This window comes from Penicillium hispanicum (assembly GCF_028827665.1).
Source record: "Penicillium hispanicum strain IBT 35686 chromosome Unknown utg000006l_segment0_segment0, whole genome shotgun sequence".
Lineage (NCBI taxonomy): Eukaryota > Fungi > Ascomycota > Eurotiomycetes > Eurotiales > Aspergillaceae > Penicillium > Penicillium hispanicum.
Window position 1 is genome coordinate 2,189,067 of NW_026623198.1, and position 23,054 is coordinate 2,212,120.

The 23,054-nt window shown below is 54.3% G+C and overlaps 9 protein-coding genes across 9 annotated transcripts; 4 read left to right on the plus strand and 5 right to left on the minus strand.

Annotated features, from left to right (window-relative positions):
• Nucleotides 1-364: 364 nt before the first annotated feature.
• On the plus strand, nucleotides 365-3,232 carry N7459_007147 (dynamin-related GTPase MGM1; the record flags this gene model as incomplete). Its single annotated transcript, XM_056946315.1, has 3 exons — nucleotides 365-659; nucleotides 715-2,736; nucleotides 2,796-3,232. The coding sequence occupies 3 exons, from the start codon at nucleotides 365-367 to the stop codon at nucleotides 3,230-3,232; spliced, it is 2,754 nt and encodes a 917-aa protein (XP_056798314.1).
• Nucleotides 3,233-3,558: 326 nt separating this feature from the next.
• N7459_007148 (uncharacterized protein) lies at nucleotides 3,559-4,844 on the minus strand (the record flags this gene model as incomplete). Its single annotated transcript, XM_056946316.1, has 2 exons — nucleotides 3,559-4,145; nucleotides 4,199-4,844. The coding sequence occupies 2 exons, from the start codon at nucleotides 4,842-4,844 to the stop codon at nucleotides 3,559-3,561; spliced, it is 1,233 nt and encodes a 410-aa protein (XP_056798315.1).
• Nucleotides 4,845-5,403: 559 nt separating this feature from the next.
• On the plus strand, nucleotides 5,404-6,197 carry N7459_007149 (uncharacterized protein; the record flags this gene model as incomplete). The annotated part of the gene is made up of 2 exons (XM_056946317.1): nucleotides 5,404-5,906; nucleotides 5,978-6,197. The coding sequence occupies 2 exons, from the start codon at nucleotides 5,404-5,406 to the stop codon at nucleotides 6,195-6,197; spliced, it is 723 nt and encodes a 240-aa protein (XP_056798316.1).
• Nucleotides 6,198-6,978: 781 nt separating this feature from the next.
• N7459_007150 (uncharacterized protein) lies at nucleotides 6,979-8,901 on the minus strand (the record flags this gene model as incomplete). Its single annotated transcript, XM_056946318.1, has 4 exons — nucleotides 6,979-7,052; nucleotides 7,111-8,082; nucleotides 8,142-8,480; nucleotides 8,553-8,901. 4 exons carry the CDS (start codon nucleotides 8,899-8,901, stop codon nucleotides 6,979-6,981), a joined length of 1,734 nt encoding a protein of 577 aa, XP_056798317.1.
• A 1,686-nt stretch (nucleotides 8,902-10,587) lies between these two features.
• Nucleotides 10,588-11,594, minus strand: N7459_007151 (uncharacterized protein; the record flags this gene model as incomplete). The annotated part of the gene is made up of 5 exons (XM_056946319.1): nucleotides 10,588-10,757; nucleotides 10,807-10,830; nucleotides 10,881-11,111; nucleotides 11,192-11,281; nucleotides 11,345-11,594. The coding sequence occupies 5 exons, from the start codon at nucleotides 11,592-11,594 to the stop codon at nucleotides 10,588-10,590; spliced, it is 765 nt and encodes a 254-aa protein (XP_056798318.1).
• A 671-nt stretch (nucleotides 11,595-12,265) lies between these two features.
• N7459_007152 (uncharacterized protein) lies at nucleotides 12,266-12,801 on the minus strand (the record flags this gene model as incomplete). Its single annotated transcript, XM_056946320.1, has 2 exons — nucleotides 12,266-12,672; nucleotides 12,726-12,801. 2 exons carry the CDS (start codon nucleotides 12,799-12,801, stop codon nucleotides 12,266-12,268), a joined length of 483 nt encoding a protein of 160 aa, XP_056798319.1.
• A 572-nt stretch (nucleotides 12,802-13,373) lies between these two features.
• Nucleotides 13,374-14,326, plus strand: N7459_007153 (uncharacterized protein; the record flags this gene model as incomplete). Its single annotated transcript, XM_056946321.1, has 3 exons — nucleotides 13,374-13,615; nucleotides 13,749-14,153; nucleotides 14,218-14,326. The coding sequence occupies 3 exons, from the start codon at nucleotides 13,374-13,376 to the stop codon at nucleotides 14,324-14,326; spliced, it is 756 nt and encodes a 251-aa protein (XP_056798320.1).
• A 1,295-nt stretch (nucleotides 14,327-15,621) lies between these two features.
• Nucleotides 15,622-16,285, plus strand: N7459_007154 (uncharacterized protein; the record flags this gene model as incomplete). The annotated part of the gene is made up of 3 exons (XM_056946322.1): nucleotides 15,622-15,655; nucleotides 15,715-16,086; nucleotides 16,131-16,285. 3 exons carry the CDS (start codon nucleotides 15,622-15,624, stop codon nucleotides 16,283-16,285), a joined length of 561 nt encoding a protein of 186 aa, XP_056798321.1.
• Nucleotides 16,286-16,474: 189 nt separating this feature from the next.
• Nucleotides 16,475-16,907, minus strand: N7459_007155 (uncharacterized protein; the record flags this gene model as incomplete). The annotated part of the gene is made up of 2 exons (XM_056946323.1): nucleotides 16,475-16,552; nucleotides 16,596-16,907. The coding sequence occupies 2 exons, from the start codon at nucleotides 16,905-16,907 to the stop codon at nucleotides 16,475-16,477; spliced, it is 390 nt and encodes a 129-aa protein (XP_056798322.1).
• Between the last annotated feature and the right edge of the window lie 6,147 nt (nucleotides 16,908-23,054).

Here is a 23,054-nt window from a genome sequence, read left to right on the forward strand (position 1 = left end):
ATCTTTGCTGTCAATCGAGCCGGTTAATCTGTGGTTGGGTGATGACAGGTAAGAGTCACCGACTAATGCTAACAATAGGTGCAGCACAACACTGTTCGTCCACGCACACCGCTAGAACACCACAACGGCAATTGAACAGGTGTTCCCACACCGAAATGCGGCGGGAATTTTCTTTCAAGGATCTAATTCCGTCCGAAACAGCCTGGCTCAATTCCCTTGCACAGCACGTCATCTCGGGGCACGTGACCACCACTACGGGAGACAAAGCGGCTACTCGCGCAAGTCACGTTGATGTCAGTGGGCTGGCCATTCGTCTTGCAGTTCCTATTCTACCCCATGTGTTGAATGTGATCTTGCGACAGCCATGAGTGGGAGGATTCTCTCCCATCGCCTTGCCCCGTTGGTGCGGACTGGCCTGGCGCGCCATCTCCATAATGCAGGCTCCAGGACGGGGGGTCTGTTGCGCGCTGATGGTGCCGCTTTGAGGGGACGCGCCTGGCCGATAGGCGCAAATGCGATTCACAACAATGTTCCTGCTGTTCGGGCGTTTTCGTTCAGTCGGATGCTTCCGAAGCTGGCTCTCAAGCTGGTTCGGGTACCAGCTATGTTTGGAGGTGCTACGATCGCCGGCCTGGCTTATTTCCAGTATCAAGCAACACGTACGTGCGACTGCAGATCTCATCGAGTCTAGAAATGGCTGACACTTGTCTTTAGAGGCTGGGAATTATGCGATGGAATGGCTGAAACTAGTTGGAGAGACTGCGGGGGGCACGGCTTCCAGCCTGTTCCAAGGCATTCAGGATGTGGCCGAACAGACACAACGAGGATGGAACAAGACGACCGAAGATGTTGAGCTCCCAGAATGGATGCAGAAAATCCTCCGACTTGATGAAGACTCGCAATCTCAAAACGGTGGCTCGTCGGGAGGTGGCAAAGAGCCCAAAGAGGGTCGGGCTACAGCGGCAGGAGCAGCAGCCGCAACTGGGTCGGCATTCGGCTACGATGATTCGGAGGAAGAGCATTCTCGAGCAGAGAAAGAGGTTGCCAACGATGATCAAATGATGCTTCTTACTCGCAAGATGATTGAAATCCGGAACATCCTCCAGACAGTCGGCCAGTCCGGAAGCCTTACCCTTCCCTCGATCGTCGTTATTGGGTCCCAATCATCTGGCAAAAGCTCAGTTCTGGAAGCTATTGTTGGGCATGAATTCTTGCCGAAGGGCTCGAACATGGTCACCCGGCGGCCGATTGAACTGACCCTCGTCAACACTCCCAACGCCCAAGCGGAATATGGTGAATTCCCGGCTCTGGGTCTCGGAAAACTCACCGACTTTTCTCATATTCAGCGCACATTGACGGATCTCAACCTTGCTGTGCCGGAAAAGGATTGTGTTTCGGACGATCCCATTCAGCTGACCATCTATTCTCCAAATGTCCCGGACCTCTCCATGATTGATCTACCGGGCTACATTCAGGTGGCTGGTCATGATCAACCCCCGGAGCTGAAGCAGAAAATCTCCGATCTCTGCGATAAGTACATCCAAGCACCCAATGTCGTCCTAGCAATCTCTGCCGCCGATGTCGATCTGGCAAATTCCACAGCACTGCGAGCAAGTCGTCGGGTAGACCCTCGGGGAGAGCGAACTATTGGTGTTATCACCAAGATGGATCTTGTCGATCCTGAACGAGGCCACGATATTCTTACTGATAAGAAGTACCCTCTTCGGCTTGGCTACGTGGGTGTGGTGAGCCGGATTCCTCAGACAACTGCACTCTTTTCCAGAGGCTCTGGAAATGTCACCAGTGCCATCTTGAAGAATGAAAAGGCATTTTTCTCGAGCCATCCCGGAGAATTCGGAGTTCACTCAGAGACTGAGGTCGGCGTCTCAAATCTCCGCAAGAAGCTGATGCACGTTCTCGAGCAGACCATGGCATCCAGCTTGTCGGGAACTAGGGATGCTATCAGCCAGGAGCTAGAAGAGGCAACCTACGAGTTCAAGGTGCAATACAACGATCGACCTTTGAGCGCAGAGTCCTATTTGGCTGAAAGCCTGGATAGCTTCAAGCATTCCTTCAAGGCATTTGCTGAGGCTTTTGGCCGGCCCCAAGTCCGGGAAATGTTGAAGGCCGAATTGGACCAGCGAGTAATGGACATTCTGGCACAACGCTACTGGAACAAGCCTGTGGAGGACTTGAACCCGCCGATGCTGGAGCTGGATCCACTCAAGGACCTGCCCAAGGCCGATCCTGAGTCGCTCTACTGGCACCGGAAGCTTGATGCCTCAACTTCCTCTTTGACGAAGCTAGGTATTGGTAGACTTGCCACCACCGTGGTTGCGAACGCCCTCCAAAACCATGTGGACCAGCTTCTGGCCTCTTCTACCTTTGCCTCGCACCCGGGAGCCCATAAGCAGATTACCGACGCTTGCAACAGCATTCTGAATGACCGGTTCTTCGGCACTAGCGATCAAGTGGAGAACTGTATCAAGCCATATAAATTCGAAATCGAGGTTGAGGATCCGGAATGGTCAAAAGGCAGAGACAACGTGACCGTGGTGCTCAAGGAAGAGCTTCGGGCATGTGAATCAGCCATGAAGCACGTGGAAGATGTAATTGGCAGACGCAAGCTCAAGGATGTGATGTCTTTCATCGACAAAGTCAGGAAGGGCGACGTGGTGCTGGAGGGCAACGGCGCCGGTGGCGCCGGTGGCTTCAGCGCCGCTCTCTTGGAGAGAGGTAGGCTCTTTTTGTATCGGTATCCGTCTTCTTATCCACTGACCTGACTTCCTATGTAGGTCGAGAAGGTCTTTTCCTTCGTGATCGGGCTGATATCATCAAGATGAGACTCATGGCCGTCCGATCCAAGCAGTGCGCCACACAGAAGAACAAATACTACTGCCCCGAGGTCTTCCTCGACGTCGTGGCGGACAAACTCACCTCGACGGCGGTGCTGTTCCTCAACGTCGAGCTTCTCTCCGAGTTCTACTACAACTTCCCACGCGAACTGGACATGCGTCTTGGCAGGCACTTGTCGGACGCCGAGGTTGAACGCTTCGCCCGCGAAGATCCCCGAGTTCGCCGCCACCTCGACATCATCCGCAAGAAGGAGCTGCTGGAGCTGGCACTTCAGAAGATTGAAGGCATCCGGCAACTAGACGGCCGCAGCATGCACCGGAACTCGGATCGTGCGCAGACCCAGAAACAGCCTCGCGGCCGCTGGGGTATCTTCTGAGAACGTATTGCCGAGGCTTGTTGATTTGCTCCATCTTCCTTCGTCTTCTCCTGCTCGGTTCCTCTTTATTCCCCATTTGTAAATTTGATACCTTTCTTGCTTTGCATCCTCACTATTACCCTCTTCAATTGCCAGTGCCAACTACCCCCTTGTCTCCACTCTGGATCGGGATGCCTCTTTGTGTTTACACGGCTCAAATCTTGTACATATTCTACCCTTTCCAATTTACTCGTGACATGTCAACGCGCTTGCAATCTTCATAATGATATTAAGGCTTGCAACTTGTACCAGTAGAAGGATCCCGCAACCAAGTCCCCGTCCATCAGCTAGCTCGTCTCGCTTTGCCTTTCCCAGATTTCATCTTCCCACACTTCGTCCAGGATGCTGTTTTGGAGAAGTCCTTTCTTGACCATTGTCTTGGCGCTGTTCTCGAGTGCACGTTTCTCTTTGAATTCTGCCAAGTCAGGATCTTCTGCCTCGGCCTTGCCATCAAAAGATGTTTCAAAAAAGCCCCATTCTTCAAGCCGCTGTCGATCCCATAACACGTAAGCAAATTGCCGCAGCGGAGCCGACACGGGGTTGTAAATGAATCTTAGAGTGGGAGGAACCCAGCGCCAGGAATCTTCAGGTCCACTATCCGTGTCGGGATATGATGGCTTTGGTATGGGATCCTGTTCTGGGAGTTCCTCCTCAGCTGACTTCATGGCAAAGTCCAAAAACCACTCGTTCACATTGACGTTCTCTGGTACTGAGAGAAATTCCTTCTGTGCATCAAGTGTCTTCTTCTCCGCAATGGTTTCCATATGGTGGAGGCCGCAGGACAACTGGAACTGCAGGGAACCGTTCAGCCCACTTCCCGCATGCAACAACCACTCAACCCACGCCGGACTGTTCAGGTAAAAGCCTTCGAGCACTTGAGGGTTTTAGCATCTGCAAATAATGCCGCCAAATTGAGGGGCCACATACCTGGTTTGACAATTCTCAGAAGATAGTCATGAATGCATGCTAGCTGTTCATTTTCCCATGGAGCGAAGAGGGAAAAGAACACCTCTGCTTGGTCGAAATGAAAGCTATCAGGAATCTTCTTCCAGTCCCTGAATAAATTGCAGTAAATTTGGAACCGATACAAGCTGCAGTCGATCCGAGTTTCTTCTGCCTTTGACAGAGGTCGTACTGGCGAGACTGCCGACGCCGCGGACACTGGGTTTGAAGAAAGAACCTCGGAGGCAAGTCTATCACGGTGAAACTTGACTGCGTTATGAAGCCTGATCAGGGATCGGGCCTGAGTAAGCTTCCCACTCAGCAGAACGTGGAATGGTTGTTGGTCACGAGCACAGTATTTTGCAAGAAATTCCTTGAGCTCTTCGGTCGACCATGCCTGTTTCTGCGAGGATATCTCTACAGCGAGGGCATCGTGAAGCAGCTCTGCGGCAATCTCGTGGCTCAGGATAGGCTTGACGATCCGTGTTTCGAAGGCCTTGAAAGCATAGTGCAGACGAGGTCCCGTCAGCACAGCGGCCTCCAACGACTCGATATTGGGAATGGCCGAAAGGATCAGTTGGATCAGTTCTGTTGGCAGTGTCTCAAGTCGGCGTTTTGGCTCCTGCTCCATGATAGAGTCAGGCGTGGTGGGCGGTTTGGGGGATTCGGGAGTTTCCTGATGATCGGTAAGCGTTGAGACAGCCTTGAGGATGGAACGGCTGACTTACGGCCATAGTGAGCTGCGAAGGCGAGGTTGTGGATCGTGGAGGCTGGCAAGGAGAGGTTTGCAGTGGAGATGAAGAATAAAGGTGACGCGGGGAGAATATGAGACTAAGCGGGTGATGCAGTGAGTTGAAGCTCGGCGGCGGGCGCGGCAGGGCACCTTCCTATTCGGGATCTATAGAGCCAAGTGAATCAAAAGTGAACAATCGCCTTCCCAACATAGATATATTGAATACAGGGATGCCTGAAGTAGTTTTAGGCAGGCATCCTGAGGGTCAAGTGAGAGGTACTGGTAAAATTGAATGAACAGCATTCACTCAAATGGCTATATACATTTCTACCAAGATGAACGTCTGCTCTCGCAGGCACGTTCGATCTGATCCATCACCAAGGCCCTTCCAACGGCTGCGTACTTCATACAACAGTTGCTTTCTCTATTTGCCTTTCCTCTGTGTTCTCGTCTCAATATGCCTCGCAAATCTGCATCCGAACTGCGGTGGAAGAACGGGCGCTTGTGTATCGGAAACACACCTGTCCCTCATTTCGAGCAAAAGGCCGGCTCCGTGACTAGTGCGGCCTCCTATCATGAACATAGGGACAGACAGCTAGCGCCAAAGAGAACCAATTCGTTTCCTCCAGTGAACGCCCCGGGAGATGAACGGTTTCGTCGCACCTCGGGCTTTCCAAGCACCTTGCACGGGAATGCCAGTCAAGGCAGTGCTCCAGCGGAGCCTGCAGCGAAATACGACCACTACCGGGAGTCCCATTCCCAGTCAACCCAGCAGCAAAGAAGCGCCACCAAATTTGGTGAGATGGGCAGGGACTACCACCGGAAGGAGAGGGAGGCGGAGTCTGCTCGCAAGGCCTACAGCAGCCAGAGGCGGAAAAGACCTTCTCGCGGTCAATCTGAACAGGCCTGGCACGAGCAGACTTCGAACCTCGCCAGAACCGCAATCCGCAAATATAACGAGTAAGAAATATCAGTCCCATGTCTGTTATGTCTCCACGAATGCACCCGCTGACCGTTGACGAACAACATAGGGTTGTGGAAGCTCGGTCTGATATGGCCGAGAACTTCATCGGCTACGACAGCCAGCAGGGCGCCCGAGGCCACCGTATGCAGGTGGAGAACAAGATTAGGGCGCGAAGGAACATCGAAGGCGATGAAGAGAAGCGAGAGGCCAAACGGGCCAGCTACCTGGCCTACTTGGACAACAAAAAGGTAAGCAGTGACATCCCATGGTGCGTGAATAGGTACTGACGAACCAAGTGAGAATGGAGGACCCCCGAATGAACCCAACGCCATGAGTGGACTGGGGATTGTAATGATTAACGAGACATGCGTGTATGAAGCCGAATTGATACCGCTGAGCGGGTGCTAGCCTGCCAGACCAACCGTGAAAACCTGCATAGACTTCCTCGTCCCAGCATCAGTTGCTTCGTAGCACGTTTAGTGTACAGAGATACGGCTACATCTCTGTACAAGACTCAAGTCCCACCATGCGAACAATATCTGAACGTATGGACGCGGATAGAAGAGCAACGCCGCAGGGATATCAAGAAACGAAATTCATTGGTCAATATAGGAGGTTCTAGACAACGATCCCGGACCCAGTCTATCTATTTCCGTAGCGTACAACCCCGAGCAGAAAGCCGGAACAGACAACAAACGAGGCGATTAGTGCTTTTCCTCCCCAATTCCCACTGCGAAAAAGGTCTGTTGGGAGGGCCAAAGTCCATATCGAGTCCAAGCAGGAAGTGTACACGAGGGAATGCGGAAAATGGACGAATCGACCCACAGCACCAATGGCAGGTCATCAAGAAGCGAGAATGGGCAATGGATATGTCTATCACAGAATGGAGCGGAAGAAAAGACGAAGGGTAACAGGTGGCGTGGAGGTGGCGTGGCGTTTCAAGAGGGCAGTTAACAAGGACGGGACGAAGGCGTGCCCGAACAAATGAAGAGACGAGTCAAGGAAACAAAAAGTGCGGCTGTATGTTACAGGCAGGTCATTGGACATGGCTGGCAAGGGCAAGAGTGTTTACTCCCGGGAGACGTCACGACCGAAGAGGCGGGCCTTGATCCAGTCCACGGCGACGAGAACACGGTTACGGTCTGGAGAGGATGTTAGCGAAGAGCGGTCAGAAACGATGGGCATCACGGTCACACTTACTGCTGAAGCACATGCTCAGGTAGGCACTGCGCCAGAACAGGTAGGTCAGGGTACCGCCACTGGCGATATTGCCGCTCAGCCAGCTGATGTCGGCGACGGCACGCTCCTTTCCAATGTAGGCCAAGCTACCCTGGTGAGAGTACTGGAAGGGGCCGATTTGCTTGGTCCTGCGCAGTTGCTTCTGGCGTTCGCGGATCTCGTCCAAGACCTGGTTACGGTCTTCGTTGGACTTGGCCTCGGACTGGTTGCTGGACAGATGCTGCAGCTCCTTCTCGATAGCGTCGGTCTTGGCCATGGTGTTGAAGAGACGAGCCAGGAAAGCACCCTCCTGGCTGGCCACCTGGGCGGTCGGGGCGTAGTTGGTGATAGCGCAGTCACCGACGGCCCAGACATTCTCGGCGCCGTTGACAACCAGGTACTCGTTCACGGCAAGCCCGCGGCGGGAGTTCTTCTGAGCGGGGAGCTGGCCCATGAGATCGCGGATAATAGGACGGACAGCGTTACCGGTAGCCCAGACAAGCAGACCGTAGGGGATAGTCTCCAGAGACTTGGTTCCGTCGGGCTTGGTCACCTCGGCCTCGATGAACTTGTCGGTCACCTTCTTGACCATGGTCTTGGTACGGATGGTGATCTCCTCCTCCTTGAAGGTCGATTCGGTGTAGTCAATCAGCTGCTTCGAGAACATAGGCAGGACGTTTGGCAGAGCCTCGACGAGAGTCACATGGAAGTTGTCCTTGATTTCGGGGATCCATTTCTTCAGGTCATCGTTGAAGAAGTCCTGAAGTTCACCGGCAAACTCGACACCAGTCGGGCCGCCACCCACCACAACCATGTGGAGCAGGCGCTGAACCTCGTCGGGGGTCTGGTCCTTGAACATCGCAGTTTCGACACAGTCCATAATACGCTTACGGATATTCTGAGCATCGTTGACCTCCTTCAGGAAGCACGAGTGCTCGCGGACACCCGGGATACCTATATTTGCGTCTATTAGTTCCGACCACAATAGCTGTCATAGACGCGGAGACACCCACCAAAAGTCGCGTTCTCGGCACCAACGCCGATCACAAGCATATCGAAGGGGACCTCGGTGTGGGAGATGTCACCCTTGATTTCGGAGTCATCACTGATATACACAACACGCTTCTCGTAGTCGATCTTGGTGGCCTCGGCTTCGTAGAACTTGACGGTGGCCTTCTTCTGGCGGAGAACGTTGCGAATGGGCTCCATGATCGAGCGGTGCTCGATCAGACCGGTGGTACATGAGGGCAGCAGAGGGGTGAACAGGAAGTAGTTACGGGGCGAGACCACCACGACGTTGTAGTTCTCGGTGTCGAGCTTCTTCAACAGGGAGACGGAGCCCCAGCCAGTTCCTACCAGGGGGGAGGACAGCATTAGCAAGCCTTCTAAATGATATCGGCGGGCGCGACCGCGTCATGTCATACCAAGGACGACGAGGGTCTTCTTCTCCGGGTCGGGCTCGAACTGCTCCTCGGGGTGGCGCAGGGAGTAGATGCTGTACGCCAACGCGCCCGTGAGACCGAGCCCGGACAGCCAGGTGAGACGCCAGGTCCAGCGCAGGGCGCGGAATCGCTTCTTGGGCTTCGGGGCCGGGGAGGGCGCCGCGTCGGCGTATCCACGACGAGCGATGCGCGAGACCGTCACGGCGTTGGATCGGAGCGGTTGGGCGCGGAGAGCGTGCGCGGTCGTGGTGATGGACCGGCGCGACGCGGACGACAGCTGCATGATGGACGGGGAGACCATGGAGCGCATTGCTAGCGTGCTGCCAGCCATGATGGAGAAGGGGCGCACCAGCTGGGGCTTATGAAAGCTGGGGAAGGGAAGAAAGGAGGCCAGGGCCAGCTATAAGGTCGGAGGTCGGAGGTCTCAGGTGTGAGAAATGGATCAAAAATTCTGCGATAAGACGCGGAGCCGACCTGCGTTGCTGTTTTGGGCGAATCGGTGTGGCCACTGCGGTTATGACTGCATCGGGATTATTTCTGCGCCCCTTTCTATACGCCCGACAGATTAAATCATAGTCATATTGATGATGTGCCTATTGTTACTATTTCTCGATTGCAATGGCTTCGACTTCCACTGTGCATTCATTCATTATCCCTATGAATTCCGCCCCAAGGATACGCAGACGAATCATTCAGGCCCCGGTTTTTTTTACATTTTTTTTTTCTTTCCTTTTCCTTTTCTTTTTCCTTTTCTTTTTTTAAATCCTCCGGCGAAAAGGAAGCCAAAAATTGGAGACAAGCTTCCAGTGAGGAGAAATCCACGAACCCCTCATGGAATTCTCGCGATGGCGAATCTCCCCCACAGTACAGCGATGACACCTTGACTTCTCCTTCTCCCCTCTCAACTGAAAGCTTCCATATTCCCCCCTACAGCTTCCCCCATACCCCGAGATCACCCGTTACGCACGGAGATCGAACTTCTCTGCGTCTGAAATCCCAGGATGTGGACTCGGGCTGCCCATCCACAAGAATCTGGGGACGACCCGATCCACCTCCGCCACGGCGGTCCGGTTTCTCCCTGACGACTTGGGGCGATCGGCGAGAGTCGGCGCCTGGTGGGAGCTTGGTGATACTCATGAAGACCCGTCAATTGGGGCTAATGACGTAGCTATGCGGAACCGATCGTTATTGGTTGGTGGAGATGCTGTACATAGAAAGCTCATTCAAGGCTGGGTCTGGATGAGCTGAATGGTGTCCTCATCTACGGATTGTGTGGATATCAATATATCAATGCACACACCGTGGATATGCCACCACATAATGCAGTCACGTCCTCCAGCCGGACTCTGTGTCCAACAACAAAGCCGCTCAGGGCAGAGGATGCTCTTCAGTAGACCTCGATTTCCCTCCCTTATCCGATAGCACGCTGTTGTTTCCGCCAGCTATTAACACAGTGCGTGTGGTAGTCCAGAGTCATAGAATCTGGTCTCGGTCAGACACGGGGTTCTCTTCTCACCCACGTAGAAAGGCCCTTCGTGGAGCGCGGAATTCGACTGTAAGCTCCTCGTTGATCGGATCCAGGTCTATATTGACGCTGGGCTAGAAGTGGTGCCATCACAACCAATTCTGTTCAGCTAGACGAATGAATAATGCGTCGTGAGACGTAACTGACACGCTCTCGCGACTAGGATTCCTCATCCTGGGAAAGCGCCTGGTCGACGGGAAGATCGATTTGGCACTAGGGCTTACGGCACGCAATTGCGGATAGCCCATAGTAGAAACCAGGGGACTATGTCGTAGATGGGAAGGCCTGAATGATTTTGGGATCTGAAATGGCTTTTGATATCCTCGTTGTGTATCATGTCGACGGCGTCTCCGAGCAGATGCAATGCCTTCCGGGAACAGCCCTTGGAGGGCCAGGCAAGAAAGAAGAACGGAGTCTTGAAAAGTCTACTATAAGTGTGTCATTGAATCATTAGTAAAGAAATACATGTTCAGAGGCGTCATCGCAGTTGAATTATGCGCCTGCAATGGATGATCTCGAGTTGTCCACCCGCTTCTCAGTGAGGAAGTCCTTCACCGAAGACCAATCTTTACATTGATGTACCGCTCCTTCTCCAGTGAACGTGGTTGTCAGTTCACCATTGATGACCACTTTTCCGGAGGCAGGCTCTAAAGTGGTGTCCCCTAGACCGTGTCAATGCTTGAAATGGCGACACGGAGGGGTGTTTCTTACCTGCGCAAAGGATTCCTTGTCGAACTAGACAGCTGGTCAGCCGGGCACTGAGTATTCAATTGCTCGCCACTTACTGTAATTCAAGCAGTGCGTGAGGTGCTTGGCGTCGTGGTCCATCGGTTCGTCCCCTTTGCGGTACGCGACGAGCGCCGACCTCAGCATGCCGAGGCAATGCAACTGATGAGTGATCGATGTCCCATACAATTCCGTCCCCTGCGGATCGGGCACTCCCTTGCGCGTCACAAGCATACTGGCATTGAGATTGTAGTTTCTTGGGTGTGGGATTCCGACGTAGCCATCGCCAACTAAATGGGTGCATGTTTCACGGTCAGTAGGCGGAGTTGCTGCTGATCAAGGCATTCCGAGGGAGAGCGTTCAAACGCACGCGGCATCATGCTGTTCCATGCTTCGTCTCCGACCGGGCCCTCGTCCAAGAAGGCATCCTCGTCGACAAATGACGTTCGCGCGTGAGAAACTAGACATATCATGGACAGGTTAGTGGCCGCGACGAGGTATCTGGCGGTTGCTTCATTCTCACATTTGGGGAAGAAGCTTTCTGGCGACCGCAGAGCGCGTTCTGAAGTCGCAAATCGAATGGTTAAGATGACTGCGATGGAGGTGCAGATGGTAGCAACAATTCCAATGATCGCGATCAGATCTCTCTTATTCCATCGAGTGGTGGGTTGTTTCTCCAAAGGGTCGTTGGCGAGTTCCTCGCTTTGCTGATCGATTTCCCTGTACTGGACAGCCCTTCTTGCCGGCCACAAGTGCGGCCAGAAATTACCCATCTTGAAAAGAGCGGTGGGAGCCCAGATGAACCCCTCTCACGATGTGTCGAAGTCAATGGAGACCCTATGGTTACAAGACGAGAGTGGCGTCATATAACAGGGAGGAACAATCAGGCTCCCCGAACGCGACGCTATCAGTAAAGGGAAGGTGTAGGTGGTAAGATATGGTCGCGACGGCAATCGGGTGATGAACATGCAACCACGGGTCAAAGGGGGGCCCAATCTATACCGGACTGTGATTGATCCAAGAGTGCATTCAAGGCCCCCAAACTCCTCAAATGGCGCGCTAAGAATCATGCACTCGGGCGCCCCAGTTCGGGTGATCGCCCGCCCTTGGAGGGATCTGCACCGACTCAAGGTATGGTGATTCGTACATTGAAATGAGAAATGAACTGGACTTCGATCGGCGCGTACTTGGTTTTCACTACTCGTATCTTGAGACACTTGATATGTCGGATAACCAATTCGCGTTGTCACTACCTCCACTACCCAAGGATCTAATGCTGAAGCGGTTCATCTATATAGCATCCCCCGTTGTCGGCGTATCCATCAAGAACTGGATCCACTGGCATCACACACATGCTCCTCCAACAAAAGAACTCCAGAGAACTCCTGTAATGTCCCGTGGCGACCAGGACGTGAGGCGCAATTAGGGTTTGACCAGGATCCTACTAGGAATTGGCCTCAGCCCGCTTGGAGGACCACCAGGCATGCGTCGAGTCACCGCTGTCCTCCTCGCGCTTGGAAGTAGAAGACCACCAGGCATGCGACACGTCACCACCGTCCGAGCTAGCGTCCTCGCGCTTGCTATGCCACCACTTAGGCTTGGCATCACTATCCCCGATCTCGTCACGCTTCGAAGAGGAGGACCACCAGGCATGCGAGGAACCGCCGCTGTCCGAGCTATCGTCCTCGCGCTTGCTGTGCCACCACCTAAGCTTGGAATCACTGTCCCCGTCCTCGTCACGCTTGGACGAGGAGGACCACCAGACATGGGAAGAATCACCACTGTCTTCCTCGCGCTTGGCAACCTGGCCAGATGCACCCAGAGGATCGAGCACGGAGCCAGCAGTGCGAGCTACAAGCTTTGCATGAGAAACAAGAAACGCAACAGCGGGGCAGAATACTAACCGGTGTTCTCCAGCGGTGCCGCCAGGACGCCCGTGGACAGGCACAGGGCGATCAGAGGAAGTTTCAAGAGATGCATGATGGTTGGAGGGCGAGCAAATCGGGATCCAGATGCAATTGGGGGGATGGATGGTATATGGCGACAAGAAACGACGATCCGGATGCTTGGCTAGCTATATATAAGAGCGCGGACGAGGCAGTCGAGGGGTCGACGAGGAGATGAGGATGCGCGGCCATGTAACCACTCCGCTCCAGGCAGGCAGGGCGGCACGTGCGATTGGGGGACGCGGAATGTGATTGGGGGCCTTGCGCTGTATCACACTGTTGCAGGTGGATTTCTGCATCGAGTATGCGCCGAGGGAGATCGCTTAGAAGCAAGCATTGGGCGTGCAAATCAGGGGCCGAAGGCGATGCAACAACCATGCAGGTTCCCCGGTTGGGCTTGAAGAATGATAAAGATTGGGGGCGGATGGCCGATGGGGCTGACAGCCGTCGATCTCAGGCCCGCCGTGGAGATCCTCTCGTCCATGGATGCTTCCCACTCTGCTGGTCATCTACTGCTCGCCTTGCAATGCGCGGTGGATTCTTCAGGTGAGTCTGTGGAGTATATATCTGCTTGCGGGCAGGCTGCCTTGCTCACGGTGTTCAACAATGGCGTCCGAGGAATCCAAATCCTTTCTCTATGATGTGCTCGAGTCATTTGCTGGCGCTCCTCCAAGGCTCGCAACAGAGGATTTGTCACCGACACCCAGTGGGTCGACGCGCTGGCGAACATGGGTCTTCTGCCCTCTAGCTGCGATCGTGAAGTTGGGCCAGCTGGGCCTTATCGTCGCTCAATATTTGGCCCAGCCGGACAAGGCGATCCAATGCCAACACGTCTCCTGGACATACTTGTGCGTGCGAAACACTCCCGAAAACGTGCAAGACTCGTGCGCTGAGAAATCCTCCCAGCGCCGGCGAATGATGCAATCAGTTTCGAGAACCGGACTATCTAGACGATGGACGAGAACTTCATGGCGCCGCCAGGAGAAAAGCTGGACGGGTCATGGTCCCGGTTGCTACAAGATACTCGCCCGCCAAAGGCACCTTACAGCAGTGGGAGACTGCATTGCAAGCGGACAAATCCTCATATACTCCAACAGGCACTCTGATCCGGATTTCCGAAGAGGAAATGTCACATCTCGAACGAGGTAAACCGACAACTCTCGAACGAGACTGGGTCATACATCTTCACAATGGTGGATACGCCACTGGTCTCGGCGTTAGTCATGATCTCCATTGCCTCGTGAGCTACATCGTCCCCCACGAGCCGTCTAGTGCATGGCCCGGTATTGACCGAGATATCAGAAACGCCTCTCCAAATACGTCTTCATGGACCACTATTACCTCGGCGCCAACCAAGCCGAAAAGGACAAGCTGCAGCACTAATCGGTGAGTCACGCCATAACCAGAGACAAGTCGTCAACGACCCGGAAACAAGCTAATATATCCCCAGTACACTGCATCGACGAGCTCCGTCGAACCCTCCTCTGCCACCCCGATACCTCGGTGACGACGCTAAGATAGGACAAAACGACGACCACCAGACTAGCCATCGCCGCTGATAAACTCTCAACGTGCGTCGACTGGGACCGGTTACATTCCTGGATGAAGGAGCGCGCTGTCAACCAGACAGATGATCAAGCCAGACGGGTCTACCTTTGAGCCGGCCCAGGCAGACGTTTGACTTGGCCCTAACGGCAATGGTTTGATATTGCTGCCACCAGCACTAGATGTGCTGTGGATGTATGTATATCCAGGGTGCTATACTATACTACCCAAACATACTATACCTAGTATCCCCCACACATCCCACACTGCTATGGATGATCCGTTTCCATCCATGGCGCTGGAATATAAACCTCCGATGCAGCGGGGCTCTCCAGCTGTGATATATCATATATCCTCCGAGCTGCAGCCCAGCCCCGTTCCAAACGCACCAGGCCCAATGCCCATTCCTGTGCGGACAAGAAGCAAGGCTGGGACTCGCCGGTTCGAGGCTGGCTATACCGCGTTGTGCATATGTGCATGGCATGACATTATCTGCCGAGGGGAGTGGTGTCGGTCGACTCATGATGGATCCTGCACATGCACCGGTCAACGTGCCTTGTGCATTGTGCAGGAGGGAGGTCTCTCCGGGGATTCGAAGAGTCCGACTCCGTGGTGGATGGTGATTGTGAGGTCAGCGTGGTGCAAGGGATGTTCGCTTCTGGTCGGTTTTGCATCGCGTATGCTGTTGCGTTTGCCTGTGTGACAGTTGCTTGTGGAGATTGGGCTGCTGGATCGGAATTGCGAGTTTCCTGGACGTGCAAAGAGAAGTAGTAGAAAAAGGAAAGGGGAAACTCACTGGCTGCAGCCGTCTCTACATTCCGAGGTTGTCGTTGCGTAGTGATTGATCGAGTTATCATCGATACACCAATCTATTTATTTTCTGAATAGGATGTTTCTCAAGAATTCAGTTATCCTGAGCTTTGGAAGCTCGTTGTATAGTTTTAATCCGAGATTGGCTGGCTAACAAAGAATTCACCATCGTGGGCAGAGACTAAAGCCCCGGCATTCTACGAAACCCATATGATCCCAACAGCATTCATGATTGACCACTGCTGCAGTAAAAACCCCGAGATGCAGAAGAGACGAACCCAGGTACACAAAATCCCAAAAAAGGATAATGCACCGACAGGACATTTCGACGGAAGTGGCTGCTAGTTAGTATATGAACGCATGTGAAGTCTAGTCTTCAATAGCCAACTTCAAGGCACCGAGAAGAGCCGATTTGAACGGCAGACCGCCGGACAGTTGGAGGCCACGGCAAACGAACCAGATGGCAAGATCTGGACATTTTGATTAATTCAGCCAGGCCATGATGACTGGTGAATACCTGTTCACCTGTTCAGGTGCGTGAGCATCGAGACGTCTGTCAACGTCAAAAGTACATAGAATACTCATTGAATAGCCGCTGTTCAGGCCATGGCTAGCATGGCCGATGCCCACCTGCTCAGACCCCGTCCCTTCAATTTCGTGAGGTCGAGAAGGTGCAATTCTCATCGAGAATGGACCTCGGGTTCTGCTCTAGTCGAGGTAGACCAGCAGCCTTCGAGACTGTCTGACTCCGGCGAGCGCTCCGAAAGTAGCCGCAAAGCAAGGCCAGGTACGTCAAAGGGTATCAACCCCAGCGATTCGGGCGAGCTGAGCAGTCAACAGGCAACCAAGCACCAAAAATGCCGCCCAGAAACGGCTCTTGCTCCGATCACCAACTCGCATGTAGGCAGCGGGCGCGATTTGGAAAAACAGGGCGACTGGGTAGACAAACCCCCCAAACACCCGGGTGAGTTCACAAAGGACACGATGCCTATATTACGGGAAGGCGAGCGGGTCGGATGCAACGCGCGCTTGCCGAGACGTTGCGAAACACCAGCTTCAGCGCAGCCGTTACGCCGGCGGTGCAGACCGGCCAGGGGCTAGACGGGCCCGACTGGATGCCCGTCGCAAGCGACCGGGCGCGTCGACGGGGAGAGGGGGCTTGATACCCTGGCGACTGTACCCGGGAGTAGTTTTGAATGTCGTCAGCCCAGCCAGCCTCCAGATGAGCTGCAGAGCAGCGCCGAGCGAGCCAAAAGCCCCAAATGCAAAAATACCAGGATGCGAAAAGGAAACGGGAGGAGGTCAAACTCTCGCTGGACGGATGCATGATTGGACGTTCCCAACTTTGACATCTACGCATCGTGTTGCTTCTCCGTGGACGTGCGGTTACTGTCGAGATACGATCGGGACACGACTGCGCAGGTGCGTTGCTGCGATTCAGCGATCAGCGATATCGAGGCACTGGTGACATACGTGCTCCCCCGGTCCATCCACGGTCCAGATCTGAGGGAATCCGCCACTGCACTGCCCGTCACCGATGGGGTCATCGGTGAAGAATTGGATGTCGCAAGGTTCGCACTGGTGATATCCGGGATAATGGGCCCGGAAAGCAGTGCTGTACCAGTGCTCTGGTTCGTTCATTGGGCGTGGTCGCCTCCAGCGCGGTGCACGTAGAGTAGAATCGAGTAGAGTACGGGGAACACCCGCTGGACGGATTCGGTCGAGAGTCTCGTCCCAGCACTGCCCAGCAGTACGATGGCGGTGATCATCGTCTGCATTACGCATTCAGCAGGAATCACCGGCAGAGAGGCTTCGGACGGTAGGGTGGGAGAACCACATCGTGCCGGCGCTCGGTTGGAAACGAGGCCAGCAGGTCGGGGCTGTACCTGGCATTTTGCAACACCTGCGCCACGGCGAAACACAAGACGCGAGGACATAGGCGGAACCGATCGGGTCTAGCGAGCCGCGGTGGATGACTCCATCGGGGTGAGGGGGTTCGCAGCTTGGAGAGTGGAAGGTGGGAAGTGGCGGCATCCGGATGTGGACGGGAATGTGATCCTCTGCACGTCTGGGCCGAAGTCCCGAGTACGCGGAAAGTGCATGCAGCATCCATAGTATCGTGAGGTACTCCGAAGTACACACGAGTTTCTCGCAGCGGGGCGCGTGAAGCTGGCCGCCTTGGTGCCTCCACCAAGTCTGGTCGCAGGCAGAATAATAAGAATCGGAATGGACATCACAAGCCAATCTCCGGATTGCAGTGCGCCCCGACAGTCTGGGATGCTCGTCCCAGGCTGCGACCGCCACGACTGCACGATGATTCGACGGAGCTCTAGACCCCAAAACTAATGCTGGATGTATTCAATGTTCCAATGGCTAATCTTAGCTTTGGGCGTCCGCGACGTAATCGACGCTGTCCCCCACAACTATCCTCCAATGATCATCCAGAAGGCGACTTCTTCCACGTACATAATCTGACCTGGTCATGATCCATGATCATGACGATGATCGGGGGCACTGCACTGCGAGAGGCGATTCTCATTTGCCAATACACTCAATCATCCTCCATTGCATCCCAAAACGCCCGCGGATCAAGTCTGACATGAGTTGGTGCTTAGAGGCGATCAAATCCGATGATTCTAGTAGTATGTATATCTCATCTTTCATTCCATCGGAGTCTCCCGCGTATCGGTATTGGGAGCACGATACATAGTTGCCTTTGTGCTATAACATCCAATGAAACATTTCATAGTGACCAAGTGCGGGCGCAAGTCAGGATAGTCATTGTAATGTACAGTACTTGTGGAGTCAGTCGTCTACAGTAGCATAGACGGTTGACCAGCTTTGGCCCCTGCGCCAGGAAGACCGATAGTTCTGGATTGTGAATCCATGCCTCCAACGGGTCTCGACCCCCTTCCAGCCTGGTCTTTGTTGCCTTTCTGCGACCTGCGTTGGATCCCGCGATCCCCCTTTGTCTCGAACCGCCTGCAGTCCGTGTGCGTGTCTCACGAGAGGAGAGACCGGGTCCATTCGTACCATCTGCATACACGATGGGACAGGGACACATCCAGCAGTTGACCCTGAGAGCCAGGTGAAAAAAAAAAGAAAGCCAAAAAGGGAAAACCACAACAAAAATGGTCTCGGCTTGAACGATCTCTGCTTTCACTTCCCACCGTACAGACGAGTCATCCTGCTTTGCGACTCTCCCTCGCACCGAACCCATGTCATTTGACAAACCCCCCTGGCTCAGAGGGGCGCGCACACGCTGCTTGCACACCCACACCATTCCACATCCACACCCACAGCTGCCGACGGAGGGGGCGACGATCCTCTCTCGCGGACCCCAGGTATCCCGGGACTCCCGCCTCGACCGGATGGAGTGGACAGAACCTCGGGGTGCCTGGCGGGAGAGGGTGAGGGAGGAATGACGCTAGGCCGAGTGTCTGACCGCGTTAATCTGATACCCACCGGAGGAGAAACAACGGGAGAGTTGAGTCGTGGCATTCGGGCGCAGCAGACCTTCAAGGATCGTCAGGATGGCTTGTGCGATGTGCAAAGGGGGCGCTGTGCACGATGGGTCCCAACTCATGAGCAGGGGTCCAAAACGCGACCCAGTCATGGCCGATACTATAGTGAGAGAGCAGCAGTAGCAGTAGTACTATGTATAGTTACGACGTCTACAGGATGGAACACCCGCCTCGGAGGAATGCGAGGTCATAGTATTGGATGGTCTGGCTGCAATCTTTGCTTCGGGGGTTTCTGGTTCGACAAATCCTACACGTTACAGCACACGTCGCCGAAGCCATCCCCATACGGAGCTCTCGCCCCGTTCTCGCGGGCATTTGGTCCCCAGCCGCAAGGACCGGGTCGAGATGCAAGGAGCCTGACCGGGAAAGAGGGCGCAAAGCGAGTCGGTCGAGAAATTGCGGTTGCGGCAGCGGCACTTGGGGGACATTCGGTTGGCATCAAATGGGCAAAATTGGACGGCTCGCAAATCCTACGCCCTAGCCTCGGCGAGACGGGCCACGGACGCATGAGATAGGTTAGCTGTCCCTCGATGGGAATTGGAGGCCGGGATGTTGATGCACGGAATCCAAGCCCCGCCCGGTGGTGCTGTGTAATGATGAGCTTCAAGGCGAAAGGGAGGTGAAGAGGTTGGGTTACGACGGGCTGAGCCAAAAGTTGGGCCCGGACAAATGGTTACCTGGTTACAATCATGGGAAGGGACGACGTGTACGGAGGATTCTATCGGCAGGGAGGGTGAGAGATCGGCTTCAGCTTTTGCTGATTTGGACCAGAAACGCCTGTAATCATCGTGATGTGAGTTATAGCGATGTCCCGGCGGACTTCATGCTACCGAATGGCGACCGAGTGACTCCCGAGTGACTCCTGAGCGTGTCTAGACGGAGAGGATTGGAGACATCTGTCATCACCATTGCGCGGCGCCAACCAGGCTGCCGGCACGCAAGTCCTGCGGAGTGGAAGTATGTACATCGCAGGTATTCCGTCCTACGTAGTGGTAAAGTTCCCATGACTCTCGCTGGTGATGCCAAAACGAGAGCTCGGATGACTTCCACGATAGGCGATGATTCCGCAGATGAAGAGAGAAGGGCTAGAGTGGTAGTGGGCGGGCGCAAAGGAGCGCCGATGACGGCCCCCGAGTATCACGACCGTGGCGGTCGCGGTCAGCCTGCATGCGCCAATATAGTCGAGTGTCGAACCCGCCTGTGATCATCGGTGGAATTCGAGGGCGCCGAATCCTAAGCCTGATCCGTCCCGTATACTCCATATGAGGAAGTACTGTATAGAACCAGACCTCGGCCATCGTTTCGGGTATGTTCTTCACCCGTCCGCTACAATTTACAGACCTCCACCTAGACTTGGCTCGATCGGCCGATAATTCAGGAGGTGCTCTTCCGGAGGCGAACAGAAAAGAAGACATGATGCGTCCTTGTGACTGCCCGACTGCAGGTCGTACCGGACACAGCTGACGCCTCATTTGGGGGGGGGGGGGGGGCGGAAATGAATCTGCGACTCCATGTGGAGCACAAGTGGTGCGCTCGGAGGAAGGTTGGGATTCATTTCTCTGCCGGGCCTCTCAAGACTCGAAATGGAACTCGGCAGGACCGCAACCGGGATACTCGTGTGGCAATGAAAGGGGAGGATCCATTTGGGAACGTACATAGTGTCAATTTCCCTTGTGTGTCCCCCACCCTGGGGACGTGCGAGAGGTCCACGGGGCGAATGTGGTAGGGGTGTGGAAGAGAACGAGAAGTCAGCGTGTAGATCGGGCCAAGGAGGGGTGACTTACTGGAAACTATCTAGGGCGAGGGCCTCACGCTGTCGTCAGGACCCAAGAGAGTCCCAAGCGAGGGCTGTGACAAGTCTCGCACCGCGTTAACTCCGCGCGGGATTATTGCCCCCCCCCCCTGCTCCGTGCGAGGACGAGATCATCGAATAGATCGTCTGTTTCTCGCCCAGCCACCGCCCCACCGCAACACCATCTGGGGTTCTGGAAACACCAAGACGAAGCCGAACGAAGGTGAAAGCGCGGCGAAGGCGAAAGGACAAGAGGCGCGGAATGGACGAAAGGGAAGAGGAAAAGTGGGCACTGACGAGTCGATTGCGGTTCCCATTTCTCCGGCCAGATCGTACCCAATCCCGACGCTGAACGCCGTCTCCAGTTGACCATCACGAAAACGTGATTTGTACAGATCCCAAGGTTCGTTTCTCCATCCAGGTTTCACTTTCTCGTGGCATGATAACCGGAATCGGCCCTCTTTTTTTCGTTTTTTCTTGTTGCCGACCTTACGCGCGAACCCCCCCTTCTCCAGTCGCCCTAGTACGGAGGATTCGCCATCGCCAAAAAAAAAAAGATGAAAATGGAGAGACTCGTATGCGGCGTCGGTGTAGCAGAGTGGTTCGTGACATGGGACGGTTCGAATCGATCACTACGGTGCGTGCACACGGTCTTTTACTGCGTTGGGAAGGGAGAGACTCGACCAGGCGGCAGTACGCGTCGAAGGCCCTATTAGCCTTCCCAATAGAGACGAGCTGGTCCACGCGGGCGACCTCGACTGCGCGTAGTACCCGGGTCGGCCAGCCCGTATACTATCTGCACTCAGCAGACTCCGTGCGTATCCCGCTGTTCCGCTGTACCATGACGATGACCCCCTGCAAATCAGAGTCATGAATCACAGGTGCAACAACACTCCGGCGAGGCTGGGGCGAACCGGGTTTCTCGACCCGGGCAAACGAGAGCGCATTGTTTCCGGGTGTCGCAGGGCGCTTGCAAGGACACCCGCCAGCGCAGGTGGTTGCATGGTGTTTGGGCGAATGAGAGGCGCCCGCCTCCGTGGCTTTTGGACCCAAGAGGCCCGGGACTATCAAATTGGTCTTGGTCGACCATTCCCAACTCCCCTGCAATCTGAGCCCCGGTGCATAGACTATGTACTCAACAGGCAAAAGAGAAAAAAAAAAGAAATGAAGAGAAACAGACTAAAAAAAAGCAAAAAAGAAAGAAAAAAGAGTAAAAGGCAAGTCGGCCGGGAGAGAGCGACAAGAACAGTGCATGTACCATAATTTCTTGGGTCCAATATAGTTCCTCGTATAAGCCAATCCTCCATATCACAGCAGCTGGAGAGCGGAGCAGAGCCGAGAGTGCAAAGTGCTACTCTAACAGCGATCCATGGCCGGAGGAATGGGACGGGCGGAAAATACAGAGGCGAGAGACTAGCAGCAGCTAAGGGAGGCCAAAAAAGCGACACGACAGGCCAATCAGAGTGCTGGCAGAGCGGCTAACAGCCGGTCGGGGGGTACGCGATTAGTCACCGGGTAACCAGGCAACTCCGTCGGCTCCGTCTGCTCTCGTCCTAGAAGCATCGATCTTCGCATCCGGTCGCTTTGGACTTAGTCAGGATGGCAGTGGAGCCTCGCATCCTGGAATTCCGCCAAACGGATCTGGTGGGTGCTGATTGGTCAGTGCCATCGAATGCCTGATCCTTACATACGCCATTCTTACGCCGTGATGGTCTTCGTCCCCCCCCTACTCGCACGCATTGCTGTGCTGGCCATAGTCGGTTGGGGCTTTTTGTGACGGGTATCACTGTCACGCTGGGTCAGTACTGGGTCAGTACTGGGTCACGCTGGGGACGCCCTGGGGCTCAAAGCAGCAAAAGATCGGCCTGTCCATTCCCTTCGTTTCCGCCTGGTGACGCCGAACTAGTGATCAGCCACTTCAAACCCTGCTGTTTTCCCTCTTTGCCCCCCCTACCCCCATTCCCCTTTTACGGAGCCTGTGCAGGACGGAGGCGTACATACCTAGTCCAAGTCACAGATGGGACATTGTATTTTGACTTTGACTTTCTTTTCTTTTTTTCATGATTCCATTTCGGTGGTAATAAGGAAGATGAAAGCGATGATACCAATGATTATCTCCATATGGTAGCCGTATATATAGATCCATCGTCAAAGTCCAATAATACATGTGTATGCTGGGTGTAACCTGGTGTATAGAAGACAGTAAATTACCCACTGTAACGACGCTCAGCCTGATTATTGGATCTGATATGTTGCTGGATCTGTCCTCCGAATCATGCTGTTCCGTCTGTTCCATTCGATTTTCCACTTTTTTTTCTTGGAACCAAGTTTTTTTTTTTTGTTCAGGTTTTTCATTTTTTTTTTTTTTACCCTGTAAGTGGAATCCCCATTTTCCACACCCACACGCCCGCGCCCTCCGCCCTCAACACCCGGAGTCCAGTCACTTTCTCCCTGCGCATCCCTTCCGAACCCGCGCTACGCCAGACTCAGTCAACCTCCGTCTGGCTCCGCTCTATACACGCCAACATTACTCTCTGCGACCTACCCTTTTTAGCGCATCTCGGGGGGCTCTGACATCAACCGGTATTTGGCCTTTTGTGGATTTTTCTTTTTTAG